At 38.9% G+C, this 15,160-nt stretch overlaps 1 protein-coding gene across 3 annotated transcripts in view; it reads right to left on the bottom strand.

Moving 5' to 3' along the window:
- Window positions 1-10,419: 10,419 nt before the first annotated feature.
- gosr1 (golgi SNAP receptor complex member 1) overlaps window positions 10,420-15,160 on the bottom strand; it is a 103,229-nt gene continuing 98,488 nt past the window's right edge. For all 3 annotated transcript variants that reach the window (XM_043718399.1, XM_043718400.1, XM_043718401.1), the window contains exon 9: window positions 10,420-12,557. In XM_043718399.1, the coding sequence (XP_043574334.1) occupies window positions 12,433-12,557 (125 nt within the window). In that variant the 3' untranslated portion in view covers window positions 10,420-12,432. The remainder of the gene's footprint in view (window positions 12,558-15,160) is intronic.

Raw genomic sequence — 15,160 nt, 5'->3', positions numbered from 1 at the left:
CTACAAAAGCTTAATTCGGAGATGCCGGTGTTGGACTGGGGTGTACAAAGTTAAAAATCACACAACACCAGGTTATAGTCCAACAGGTTTAATTGGAAGCACATTAGCTTTCGGAGCGACGTTCCTTCACCTGATGAAGGAGCGTCGCTCCAAAAGCTAGTATGCTTCCAATTAAACCTGTTGGACTATAACCTGGTGTTGTGTGATTTTTAACTTTGTACGAAAGCTTAAACACACATACCAACAGATTCAAAAACAGCTTCTTCCCTGTTGTTATTCAACTTCTGAATGGAAATTGTTGATTTTGCTCTTTGCGCAACCTCTCTGCAGCCATAACATTATATTCCTTACTCTGTTCTATTAAGCTCCTTTAGAGCTGAAGAATCTATTGCTGTCAGCTGTGAATATATCATTCACAGGGGTGAAACCCCAGACTCTAACCCTGAGTGAAAAATTTCTCCTCACCTCAATGACTGACCCCACTCGCTCTCCCCCTGAAACTACAAGCCGAGTTATAAACACCATTGTAAATTATAAATATTTCAGGTCTGTCATACCCTCTAAGAATTTCAATGAGGAAGGATGGAACTGAAAGATTTTTAAAAATTTTCTTCTATTAAATATATTTTACATACTTGCGAAGAACTGAGTCCTACTCAGGACATTTTGCCGATACAGGACCCTATAGCATCATACAGCATGAGACAGACCCTTCGAGCCAACCATTTCATGCATGAGGACTTGTAAACTAAACCAGTCCCACCTACCTGCTCATGGCCCATATCTCTCCAAACCTTTCCCGTTCACGTATTCATCCAAATGCCTTTTAAACTTTGATTTTGTACCCACATTTACCACTCCCCGTTTTTCTCTCTCGGTACGATTGATGAGAAGCTCTGCACTTTTTGGGAGAACTCGGTTTTCACTTCACTTTTGACACTGACCTGGTGATAACTTTGAAAGTTTTAACTCCTTGTCTTGGCCCACAGCTGGCATCAGGTTCCAGGTTAAAATGTGGGATTGAATCTGCTTCCTCTATATGCACACAACATTGTGGCCATACCTACTTGGACTGCAGTGGTTCAAGAAGGCATCTCACCACCACCCTGACAAGAGTAGCTAGAATGGTAACTAGGAATAAATGTTGGCCCAACTAGCAACGTCCACGTCATGAATGAATTAAAACAAAAACCTGTGTTACTGTTGCTTTATAGTGCAGCATCACCAGTTTTACCACAATACAGTGGAAAAAAAACATTATATGGGAGTTACAATTAGGGAAAGAATCATGTGCCGATTCATAGAGTATTTATTGTTTCAGGATAACCTGTATGATCATTACTGAAATGAACAGGGATCTTCTCTGACTCGTGAGCTGGACAGCATCAATCACTGTTATAGCTATTCGGGTGCCTCTCACCATTTGACTTTCTGCCATTGGCATTACTTTGGAGTACAATGCACAAACACATTAAGGCAGCTATGTACGCATGCTACTTAATCTAGTTCCTTGACTTTAACAAATGATATGTAATTCTGCTGAAAACCTGCTGTTTATGAACTGAGGAGCTTGGGAAGTATTTCCTTTGACAATCCTCAGAGATTATCCATGCCAATTTCAATGTTAAGAAAATGATTCTTGTTTGCTTAGTCTAGTGCCATGTTGTTTTTGGAACCATTCTCTGCCCGTCCATTGATATGCATTCGTGACAGCTGTGTAGCACTCACCTCCAAGCCCCCATTCCACAGCCATGATTTCGAGATGCTGGTGTTGGACTGGGGTGGATAAAGGTAAAAATCACACAACACCAGGTTATAGTCCAACAGGTTAATTTGGAAGCACTAGCTTTCGAGGCACATTCCAGAGCAGTCAGCTGAAGGTCTGGATTGGCACTGGGGGGTGCCATCTTCGGACGGAGAAAGTCCCAGAGCACTATTGTGAAAATGACTCAGGGAAGTTCTCCTGGTCAATACTAATCCTTTAAACCAATACCAGAGTGAAACAGATGATCAAGTCATTATAGTAGCAGCTGTGGGACCAGCAACAAATGCTGCTCACATTCCATGGAAGACTAAAAGCATGGCTGCCACATTTCCAACAATACAACCACTCAGAAGTACGTAATTGTCTTTAAGTGCAGTGGGATTCTCTATGGTCCTAAAAGGCACTCTAAAGCAAATCTTTGTGTCGACACATTATCTGACGTTACTAATTCCCACAGATTAAAGTACAGAAGCTGCATTTGCAACATGCATTGACTTTTTCTCAACCAGAAATACTACAATTAGCCCCAGCGACTCGAAAGTTAGAAGAAAGGAAAGTGCAGAAGATCTCCCACTGATAGTCACTTTTCAGATTCTTTTTGGAAGAGTATGTGTGTGTGTGTGTGGGCAATTTGACTGGATTCAGTTGTTTTTCCCTAACAGGTCTGAACACCCTCAAATCTTTAAGTAGCCATTCCCCCAATGGGAATCTGGCTATTATGGGGGCAACTTTCATTCATGAGCTACATCCTAATACAAGTCTTTGCCTGTATGGAAAGGATGGAAAATTTTAAATAGGTTGTCAGAACCCAGTTGGCATTTATTTCATTTATACATTACTTGTGCGTTTATACATTACATATTGTAGGTCGATTATGTTAATAAAAGCCACAATTGGTATTGTCACAATTTCTACTCCCGCTTTTGTATCAACAATTAACAGTGCCTATGTAAATAGAGGACTTAAATTCATAATGCAAAAACACACAAACAATGTAGTTGCAGGCTCTGACCATTAAGCGGTGTTGTGCCATAAGTCTCACATCACTGCCATTTTTTAACATATTAAAATAAAATACATTATTTATCAACTACGGACAATGCCAAAGGTTAGAATATTAAATTGTGAATGCATAGTTATAGCAGGTAAGACTGAGAGCAGTAAATTATTAAACAGTGGTTTACAGATGACCTGTTAAGCTGAGCAATGTGGCACCTTGCTTGTTCTTGGTTTCTTCCTAATACAGCTGAAAAGATTCTTGTTACTGTTGTTTGTCCCTTTCAATTGAGTGATGGAGTACCCAATCATAGTATGTCATGGTGTTTTGTGCTGTGCTTCTTTGTAGAGAAACAGAGATGGAATAGGAGGACCTGATCCATGTTTATTTTCATTGAATGCATGTTTAGTTTCCCTGGGCTATTTCCCACAGTTATACAATGCAATATTGATAAGGAATGAATTCAGCTAGTCACTGCAGTGAGATGAATCTTTACACTTGCAATTATAGAAGAATTCCAGGAGCTTAGTCCTGCTCAGAACTGTGAGAACAAGCCCAAGAAGAATAGTAGCAGATAAGACTACATTTTCTCAGCAATTATTTCCATTTTCTGGAGCAGGCATTTTCAATAGAAAGGTAAAGTCTGTTACAGACTTGAAACAAAATCACAAGAGTGAAAAACAGTCAGGTATCCACCTCCACAGCTTATTCCATCCGCGTCATTTCCATTATGCAACTCCTCAAACTCACCACCTAATCCCTTGTCTCACTCAGTCACCCTCTTGCCGGTGATACACAAGAATGAGGCAGCCCAGAGCACAGCAAAGTTCATCTAACAGGTAGCCCCTGAACCAGACTGTGGGTCACCAAGTCGGGCCTTATTTGGTCAACAACCAGCATTTCTAACACAGGTAAGGCACGTGGAAGACTGCAAGGAGACACACCTTTAATTTGAAGTTAATTCTCTCTAGTTTGCTGGTGGCAACGTCACTGGTGATTGGAAGAGCAGCAAGCTGCAGAAATGCCTCTACCTTCATTCAACCCAGACACAGGGAACAACCATGAGATGAGGGGGGTTAGAAGATTCCAAGGTTCAGGATGCTTGAAGGATAAATGCGGAAACAAGGCTCGGAGGTCACTGAGCAGGTCAGGGCAACAGCGGCATGTGGGTTAGGTCAGACAAGGCTCCAATTTGGTAAGCAAGAGCAGACTCAACCCCTCAAACCTGCTCTGCCATTTAATATGATCACAACTGATCTTAAAGCAGCCTCAACTCTGCTTTCCTGCATGCTCTTCATCACTCTTCAACCAATTACTAATTAAAAATCTATATCCTCAAATTTACTCTATGACCTGGCTTCCACCACACTCTATCATATTGAATTCCATAGATTCATGACTTTTTGAGAGAAATAATTTCTTGTCTGTTTTAAACCTGCTACTCCTTATCCTAAAACTACAACCCTTTGTTCTAGATTGTCCCACATGAGGAAATATCCTTTCTACATCTACTTCACCAATCCCTTTTAGTATCTTATACATCACAATTAGCTCTCCTCTTAATGCTTCTAAACTTGAGTACAGAACGAAACCCCTCAATCTCTGGAATCAATCTAGTGAACCTCTTCTGAGTTGCCTCCAACATAACTACATCCTTCTTCAAGGGGATCAAGTCTGAATGCAATACTCCAGGTATTGTCTAACTAATGCCTTATACAGTTGCAGCAATAGCTCCCTTCTATTATACTATCTACCTGCCAAAAGTCTACTTGCTTTCCTTATTACCCGCTGTACCTGCATACTAGTTTTCTGCAATTAATGCAGAAAGACATTTTCCAAGCTAAAGGAGCCTAAAACAGGTTATGACATTTGGAGACATCGAAGGAATAGTTCTGAAAATCTCAGAGGAATGGCCAATTTTGTGACCATGGTCTGGTGTGAGTATACAATTAGTTTATGAGCACTGAGATGGGGAAAGGATTCTGAAGATATCTTGAGTTTCACAAGACTGACAGGATGTTGGAGTATTTGACAGAGTTATTCTGGGATTTAAGACACCTTTTGGAAGGGGAAAGCAAAGAAAATGGGATCCAAAATGTGCAGGTTCTTTGCAAACCATCAAGTTGCAATCTACCCTCCCACTTCATTCTCATCCACCAGTTTCTGTCTGACTTATCTCAAGCCTGTCCTAGTACTCCCAATTACACCCTCCCTACTTGCTTTCCCTATTGTCAATTACTTCCATTCTTTATATTACTGTTTTAAATGTTCAGACTCCTTAAAATGAGGAGATGCAGTGCAGTGACTTATAAAATCTTCCACAGTGCTTGTAAAATATGGCAAACCAAATTGCTTATGCAATTTCCATTTTTGTAGAAAATGCTAATTCTTAAAAATACTTAGCCGGATTGCAATAGGATTACAGTTCTTTAAAAACATCTTCTGAAGTCTTTGACAATTTGACCCACCATTTCTTTTGAAGTCTTTGGGGCAGAAAAAAGTTGCTACACTGATTGTGGGATGGCTGTTTTTGCAAATTATGCCTGCCATGTGAAAACTCACATGCTTTCTCAAAATGCAGGCATGTTATTGAGAACTCTCAAAATTGTTGGGATAAGTATTTGAAAATGAGCATTTATTTTCTAAAAACATGACTTCCCATTTTCATGTTTTCAAATCTCATTTTGTCTCAATTCTTTGCATTGTACATTCCTGTTTTGTCTTCCTTGTACACAGAAGGCAAATGTTCGTGGCAAGGCCAGCATTTGTTGTTCTTTAGAAGCATTCAGCTCTACGTTTTTATACAATATGCAGTACGCAAAGAAAAAATGTAGAAAGAGAAAGCCTCATAACAGATGTACTTGAGTACATCTTCAGAAGTGCTCATTAACTGCTAGAAATTAGGTTGCATTACAATAGATAGTTTTTCTAAACACATTATCCTAAATGTTAAAGATAATGGAATCAGATACAAAGAGAAAAACATGAGCTGTAATCTTAAACAAGGAAATTGAGTTTTGTTTTTGCAAGATGGCAGCAATACAATTTTCATAATGCAATTTTGTCACCACAAATTTCAAACTGAATGTTATAATTAAAACTGGGAAACAATTTACAGAAGCTATTAACCATTTCTTGAAAAATAAAAATTTAAATTCACAAGCAAATATAATTTAACACAGATACAGCTAATCATAGGGCTCAGATTTCATTTTACAGGTAACTCCTTATGATTAATAACTGGCATTTTCTACAATATCCTACACTATACACCAATGAGCGACAGAATATTGTCTTAGTTCACAAGGGTCTTCAATTATACCAATGGGGGCGCGATTGCAAAATGAAGCCTGTCATTCCTGCCTGACAATAGAGTATACAAAGGTAAGTTTGGAAGTCTACTCTGAAAAAAATTGAAGACGTTTGCATGCACTACAGGTACATACTTTACAATACCTAATACTTCCTCTTTTGTAAAACCATATTGACTTTGATCAAGTTAGGATTGGCTAAGCGAGTGATTGAGACTGTTTAAAAAAAAAAGACACCAGCATTTTACCATGATTGGGCCAACTAGTTGCCCAACTTTCTCTTACCTTCTTTTTTAGAATTGAGATGCTAGCAATCTCTGCTTACTGCTAACCCGTTGCATTAGTTCTAAAATCTGGGGAGTTTTGAAGAATGAACCGTGTCCAACTACCACTGAGGCCACCTTACTGTAGGAAGTTGGCCAGAATTCGGAGGATAAATCGGACTTTAGTACCGTAAGTTTCTTGAATACGTTCGTTGATTATTACCTTGCATTCACCATTTTTATTAGTCCCTTGCTTATTCCCTATTTTTCATTTGATTTGTGTCTATTATGAAGACTCACATTACTTCACCTCCAAAGGTAGTTTCTCATGCCTCCATCTGTAAAAGAACCAATCCTTACTTTAGCTACTCTCCTTTTACATACGTATACTTGGAAGTAAATAAGAGCTTTACATGTTTCCTAGTAAATGCTCATTCTATTTTATCCTGGTCACCAAACATATTTTCTTACTCTCTCTGCCAAAGGGGGTCTATGGTACAGTCCCCACCTTTGGGCCAGGTTTGAAATCAGGCCTCATTTGCCACAAAAGGGGTGTCAAACTAATCTGAACAGGACAATTAAAAAGTACTGGCTCACCATTCACACATTTCTGCAATTGACAATTTGATCAGCTATTCCTTTAATGTCAAGTTTGATATACTCATCTCACCACAGCATTTAGTCACTGGCAGCTCCGATGCTCCCCATGTTTGACTCTACCTTCACTCCTTTGTTTTCAAATCACTGTTAACCCTCATGTTCAAACAACTCTCAAGTCATCTCCAACCTCTTTCGAGACCACAAAAATGGTGTTACTGCTGCTCAAATCTATTTGAAGTTCTTCACTCAGGTTTCCATTCCTGCCTCACCAATGGGACAACTCCTCATTAAAGTTACAAATAAAATCCTGAGTGCAGTGTATTGTCTCAAAATGACATATGTCAAACCTAGTGTTGAGATAAGGCTCTCAAACTGACCTGCTCTCCTGCTTTGATATGGTGTGAAGATAGATGTGAATAGGCAAATGAAGAAAAATAACCTTTTCTTTCAAAAAAAAAGTATAATTATTGCAACAGGTTTACATAAGTATAGGTTTACATAAATGCTAAAAACAAATTGATTGCTTGGAACACGTTTTATTACACAATATCGTTGATAAACCAAACATTTGCTAAATTCTATTGTGGTTAAGCTTCAATTCCCTGAAAATATAATACGACAGATAAACTTCAATGCAGTTAACACGTTAATTATATAATTTTTTTCTCGAGTAACTTCTGCTTTTGTATAAAGCCAGTTTATTAAACATAATCCCTTGGTGAAAAGAACATTTGAATAAATTCCTAAATATTTAACTACTGCAGCGTAGCTTAATAAATAGCATATAACAAATGAAGTCCTACAGCTTTAGCATTATAATCAGCAACAGACTGTACTAAAAGCAAATGGCAGATGTAAATCAACAGCATTCCATTGCATTTAATGCTCCTGGCTTCTTGTTGATTTCAAAAGAAATGGAGAGAAACACCAAATAATCTTTTTTCTTGCATATTGCAGCATGCACAAGATACAAGTTTGGCTTTGACACGTTTTACTCAGATAAATTATTTATTGGGTAAACAAAAATACAGGGCACACATTAAAACAATAAAATTAGTCAACAGCTGGACTTATTTTTAAAAAAATCCAAATTCCATTTCGTGTTACTGGTTGGAAATGTAACTTTTGGCAAATTTCTTTGTCAAAGCTGGTTACTTCTGCAACAATTGGCATTCTCCTGAAGAGAGAGACTTTTCTCCTATATATTTCTATTTAAGGCAACAAGAAATGCAAACTTCTTGGAAACTGCACCATCAATTATGTCCTTTTTTAAAAATGGACTTGCATTCAGACTGAACATGTCATGTAGTGAAGAAATAGGAAAAGGTTTCAGGGTGAGAGATGGTACTGATGAAGACTGGTGCATTTTAAATTTTCCATTTACCGACATGATGTACTCAAGTGAAATGTGGATTTCCCCCACAGTCTGCCAGAATAGTATACCTTCACCTCCTGTTGACTAGTGTGGCATTTCCATATATCAGTGCTGAGCCACAGATAACTTTGAAAGTGATGCCAAGAGTTTGACTGACATCAAAGAACATTTCTCTTTGGACTCTTAACAGGTACCAGAGATGTGAGTGACTTTGTTTCATAACTGGGACCCAGCAAATACTACAGACAGACGTACAGGGCCAGTACTCTTTAATTTGTGCCTCTCAATAATTGCAGTTAAATATTTAAGTTTCAAAATTCAAGCTTTTGAAAGAAAAAATGTCTTTTAATTGTTAGTTAATATATTTCTTTGTAATATCTGTATGGCTCACATATAATTTATCTCCTTGCTGCCATTAGCTGTAATTCCTTCTCTTTTAAAGCAAGAAAACTTAAATGATGCTCTCCAGGCAACACATGACCGAAACAGAATTTATGCAGCAATAGATCTCAGTTCTGCCAGGAATAATTTTTTTTAAAATATGGACAAATACCTATAAATGCTAATCTCAACTGAGGTAAATTTCCCCTTTCAGCTGCAGTTTACTATCAGTCAAGCTTTTAACATTGGTTTGAAAAATTGGCTTAAAGCTGCTGCTCAAGCTACTGAATGAGACATGGTTTGTTACCATTTCTCCAATCTTCATTACTCTTTTCTTCAGATTAATTTGTTTTTCTGGTTAACACTTTCCGCTTGCCTGTTTAATTCAAAATTATTCAACAATTTCAAATGACTGCAATCATTAATCACAATTTCTCTTCTGCCATCAATATCCTTCCTCTGAGCAGGATCCAGGAAGCTACAGATGAGGTTGCTGTGACGTCACAATGGAAAATGGACAGTGAAGAAGGGTAGGAATAATTTTTGGGAAACTATATCCAGTAATAGATTTTATGAGCAAATGGGATTTCAGATAGAGTAATGCTCTGATAATTTAGTTACGTTATTCATTACAACTGAATATTTCAATCTTCCTCAGAAAAATTATACAACAGAAAAGGCACCCCGTGTGAGCTGCTACTGGGTCCGAGTCTGCATCTTTTGGAATTAGCTACACACCTTCATAGCTGGAGGAAGATGGCATGCAGATTAAAAGATACTGTTAAAATCCATGAGGCTAAGGAATTTGGGAAAATCCATACATTAAAAAGAGACCAGACAGAGGAACAATGGATTTGAATGCCATCCTTCATTTACCAGTGTATTTTGTTTGACTACATTCATCCTCGATCTCCTTAACACAAGTAAATCAACAGAAAATTTTCCAAGGATCAGATATTAGATTAGATTCTCTACAGTGTGGAAACAGGCCCTTTGGCCCAACAAGTCCACACCGCCTCTCCAAAGAGAAACCCATCCAAACCCATTCCCCTATCCTAAATTTACCCCTGACTAACACACCAAACACTTTGGGCAATTTAGCATGGCCAATTCACCTGACGTGCACATCTTTGGATTGTGGGAGGAAACCGGAGCAGACACAGGGAGAATGTGCAAACTCCACAAAGACAGGCAGGAATTGAACCCAGGACCCTGGTGCTGTGAGGCAGCAGTGCTAACCACTGAGCCACCGTGCCAACCATAAAATTTGACATGCAATAAAATGGATCAAAGTGCAAAATGCCTTGAGAAAAGAGGTAGAGAGAGTTTAAATCTTGTTCAGAGGAGAAATGATCAAAACTAAATAGAAATACTGAGTTTGGAGTCAGAGTTATTCCAAAACCAATTAAAATGACCAACAACATTGCTTAGCTTGATTTTAATAAATACTGTGGTAAACTGACCACAGTAGCAGACTAGGCTCCATGGAACATATTCTGGGTTTATGATGCACGTTCAAACACAGACCCAAAGAAATACAGACTACCTGGAATAAGTTTTTTTCTTGAGCAGCAAACCTAGAGATTGAGACATAGCAGCTGAAAGTTATATTGAATTTTCTGAAAAGAACAAGTTATTGCAGTCATCAACATGACTATGAAGCTCCATTTGAATCAAATAGTAATTTCAGGTTCTTACATATAATTGCAATACACCAGCAAACAGGATCACGTAGGATTCTAATTTATTAACAAATTACATACACAGTCAGAGCTCCTCTGTACAATGCAGAAAATACACATTGGTGGAGAAAAAAATTATCTTACAAGATTATTAAAATCTACATTAACAAAATTTCCAGAAGCATTTGGAGAAGCAAATGAGGGAGAGGAAGATGAAGGGCAGTAGAGGAAGGATGGAGGTGGGTGGGTGGATGGGTGGGTGGGGGAGGGAATCCTGAAAAACAAATAGATCTTTGACACCAAAAGCTTTGAAAAGATAAACAAATACAGCGGCTGTGAGAGCTCGATCTTACGGCAGAACTGCACCTTCTTTATGGATTAACTCAACTGTATGGTAAACAAAAATCCAACTAAGCAACTGAACAATATGAATTCAAATGATCCAGTTAGCCAGTCAACTCTTGCTTGCCAGAGTGTCAAGTTAATTCATCAAAGATGCCAAGACAAATAGATCATAGCCTGTATCCAAAAACAGTGAAATGTACAAAAAAAAAGTGTTATTTCTTTCTGAACACACTACTGGAATGATTCATATTTCCAAGCATTAAGTTTTGTACCTGCATGAATTCCAAACCATAACATTTGTATTGGTTACCTCAATCTGAGGAATTGAAACTGACAGTTTGTTATATTCTCTGGAAGTCATTAAGGAGGCCACAGTTAGTGGTTTGTGAGTAAATGTATAGCGATTCAAACACATAATGGGATCAAGGGCAAATCCCAGCCTTAATGCAAATACCTGAAAACAAAACCTAAAACAAATTTTCTCCATTCACTGTGGTGCGGGTTTTCAGTACAGATGTTCTAATATTTTACATTTGTTTTGAAACATAGGCTTTGGCAATAGTATTTTTTGTAGTAATACCCAAATGTGTCAATATATTACACCCATGTGTTTTAAAAAGAGGGTTGAAATTACTTGGTTTATGTGGGATGTGGTTTCATAAGCTTATTTTAATACATTACCAAAGTTTACCAATGGCACAGAGTGAGTTGATATAAATAAGCATAGTACATGAACGCATGACAACTATGTGAAAGTTTGCCATATTAATAAAGCTTTGGGATACTGGATAAACAACTGAAAGTTTATGACTGAATGGATGTCTAGATATATATTTTTAAAAATCTTGCTTTTGTTTTCTCTTCCACGAGAATGGGTAAGTTTGGTATTTGCTCCTTGGTCTTGGCAATGGCTGCTCTGCAACCAAATCAGTTGAATTTAACCCATTCATCTGAGTAAACCAGAAAGTGCTCTGGCAACATCTTGAAGTGAGAAACAGAGCTGATGTTTCAGCCTGCAACTATTCACTGAAACTGGCTCTGACTAAAAGTCATCCACCTGATTCTACTTTTGTTTTCCTCTCTGCACATGCTGCTGGATCTAAGTGTTGCTGCATTTTGTGTTTTTATTTCAGATTTCCAGTATTCAGAAAATTTGGCTTTTGCATTCATCTGGGTGAGAGAGCAGACAATGGACATGCAAAGCCATCAAAAGGAGCAAAACCATGACTTACACAGCATACAGATACACAAATGTTCTGCAGGACCATAGTGTATGAAAGTAATTTTATGTACACATTGTATATGCTCTTGAAAATACACTTGCATCAAGATGGATGATTCAAAGAACAGTTTTTTTCTTCTAAATTGGTCTATGTAATTGCTCAGAAATGATATAGTAACTTTCAATCTGGATAATTGAGATGGCGAAGGAAGTGTGAACAGATTGCATTCTAAAGCATCCTTTCACAAAATGTAATGAGCTATGTTTCAAAATTATATATTCCAAGAGCATAATTAATTAAAAATCTGAGGTTTAACATTTTATCATAAACCAATCACACAACTGTAGCCTGCAGGAATCTCTTTTAAAGTATTCCAGTGTAACCTAGATCCATCATACTCAATCCAGTCAATATATGCAGGTCCACAAGTTCCCCACCAGTCTCTCCCCAGTGCTTTGCAGCTGCAGAGAAATCTTATGGAGATGCATTATCAGTGAAAAGCATACAGTAGTAATAGGATAGTACAAATACCAATAACACCTCCCAAGATTAACGTGTCCCTGCGTTTTCTCAAATTTATCCTCTGAACCAGGTTGTTAATGGCAGGAAATCGGTCTGGAATTGTGGTTAAAGAATCTGAAATAATTGTGTTTTCAATTCATTAGAAAAACATCTTGACACAAAACAAGGAGCTTTAGCCACCCAACCCTGTTTTCTGTTATTTTCTAAAGTACCAGATTCCTCGTTGAGATATAGCTCCATGGATATCAAGAATTCTCTGACTGACTGCACTTCAGGTGTGGGACTAGATGTTTATTTGACTGAAGGAGGGTCACATCCAAAATATCCTTACCTAATGCTTTATTCTGATTCTTCCATAGGGCCAGAAGAGGGAATCCTGGCTTGTTTATATCTTTCTGATAATGAGCATTGAGGTGAACTGGATATTTTCCTATTGGCATCTCACCAGAGGTTAGCTAACTTATCATGATCATAGGCTGAATAGCAAACATTACTGCTCCCTCTCATGGCTGCTGAAACAGTAGTAGACTCGCCAACTTTAAGGGCATTTAAATGGTTATTGGATAAACATATGGATGAGAATGGAATAGTGCAGATTGGATGGGCTTCAGATTGGTTGCACAGGTCGGCGCAACATCAAGGGCCAAAGAATGTGTACTGTGCTGTAAGGTTCTCTTCTGTAAGGCTCAAAAATTCATTTTATTGGATAAACTGGATGGATAATGCACAAGTTGATTTTACATTTACCTTTGCCTAGAACCCATTGCAACTTATTTGAAGCTAGAGCTACTTTCACTGCTCACTCTAAAATGTGCATCATGATTAAGTGCATTAACAATTTAAGATGACTGGAGACCAGCTGCAGCTTTCAGAAGGTGAGAACATTCCTACGGCTCCAACCCTAGATTTTTATGTTAAGGTCTAACCTACAGAAATGTGGTAACCCTGCTCATTCAATAGCAATTGCTCAAGCTTCTTTCACTCAACAAATTTCTCCTGATCCTGCCAGTCTGAGTTTCTAACAACATAACTGCCCTCTAAACAACACAGAATAGGTAAAGAGCCCATCATGTTGTTGCAAGTTTGAAGATACATATCAGCCAGACTAGGCAAGGATGGCAGATTTTTTTCCTCCAAAAGGCATTGATGAACTAACTGTCTTTTTTGAATAACCCAGTAGTTTCAGAAAAACCATTACTGATGGTCACTTTTCATTTCAGTTTTATTTAATTGAATTTAAATTCCCCAAATGCCATAGTTTCCCAAATCTCATTTTCCGATTATTAGTCCAAGTCTCTAATCTACTTATTAACTCAGTAAAATAAACACAATGTTAGTTCGCATTTACGCTGAGTGAAATGTTGTGAGACGAATGAACAATGGATTGACTATAGATAAAAATCTAAAGAAAACCTTTGCATCATTGCCAGAATAATTATAGCATTCAAACACTGGAAAACTGCCGTGTAAAATGATTAGTTGCTATATTCTTTAAAAGTTATGTTTTACATATTTTTCTGTGAAAACTGGTACTTTGTGAACCATCTACTCCAACTTTTCCTGAAAGTTCAATACTTTGCATTAAATTTTATGTAGTTCTCTACGTTCAACCAAATTAGTTACTGTATCAACTGAACTGTTTCGCAGTTTGATATATCACAGCTATGCTGTGGAAGACAGCTTAACAAACTTTACAACACACTAGTCTTCCACCTAAGAAATTCTGGATAGACTGACAAGTCCACTAGGAGAAAGTGAGGACTGTAGATGCTGGCAATCAGAGTCAAAATGTGTGGTGCTGGAAAAGCACAGCAGGTCAGGCAGGTCAGATCTGGGAGAAGATGGGGGGAGAGGAGATGAGGAAACTGGTGAAATCGACATTGATCCCATGTGGTTGGAGGGTCCCAAGGTGGAAGATGAGGTTCCTTCCTCCAGGCTTCGGGTGACTAGAAGCTGGCAGTGGAGGCAGCCCAGGAATTACGTGTCCTTGGCGGAGTGGGAGAGGGGGAGTTGAAGTGTTTGACCACATGGTGGTGGGGTTGTTTAGTGCATGTGTCCCAGAGATGTTCTTTGAAACATTCTGTAAGTTGGCATCCTGTCTCCCCACTGTAGAGGAGACCACATTGGGAGTAACAGACGCCAGAGATGAGGTATTCGGATGTGCAAGAAAATCTGTGCTGGATGTGGAAGGATCCTTTGGGGCCTTGGATGGAGGTCAGGGGTGGGTGGGGGGAGGAGGGGAGGGTGGGTTAGTTGGGGTGTTAGTGGGGGGCATGGACCTAACAAGGGGGTCGCAGAGGAAATGGTCCCTGCAGAATGCAGATAGGGGTGGGGAGAGAAATATCTCTCTGGTGGTGGGGTCAGTTAATAAGTGGCGGAAATGGTGGAGGATGGTGCATTGTATCTGCTCCCAGGAGGACCAGTTCCAAAAACGTACAACCCTGATGGCCTCCTTCTTCAAGGCCCGCAATTTCCCCCCCAACCTGGTCAACTATGCCCTCCACCGCATCTCTTCCACTTCCCGCTCCTCCGCCCTTGAGCCCCGCCCCTCCAACCGCCACCAGGACAGAACCCCACTGGTCCTCACCTACCATCCCACTAATCTCCATGTACAGCGCATCATCCGCCGTCATTTCCGCCACCTCCAAACGGACCCCACCACCAAGGATATATTTCCCTCCCCTCCCCTACCAGCA

Source organism: Chiloscyllium plagiosum, chromosome 28 (assembly GCF_004010195.1).
Source record: "Chiloscyllium plagiosum isolate BGI_BamShark_2017 chromosome 28, ASM401019v2, whole genome shotgun sequence".
Lineage (NCBI taxonomy): Eukaryota > Metazoa > Chordata > Chondrichthyes > Orectolobiformes > Hemiscylliidae > Chiloscyllium > Chiloscyllium plagiosum.
Note: the sequence above shows the minus strand (reverse complement) of the source record. Positions and strands in the feature narration are given on the sequence as shown.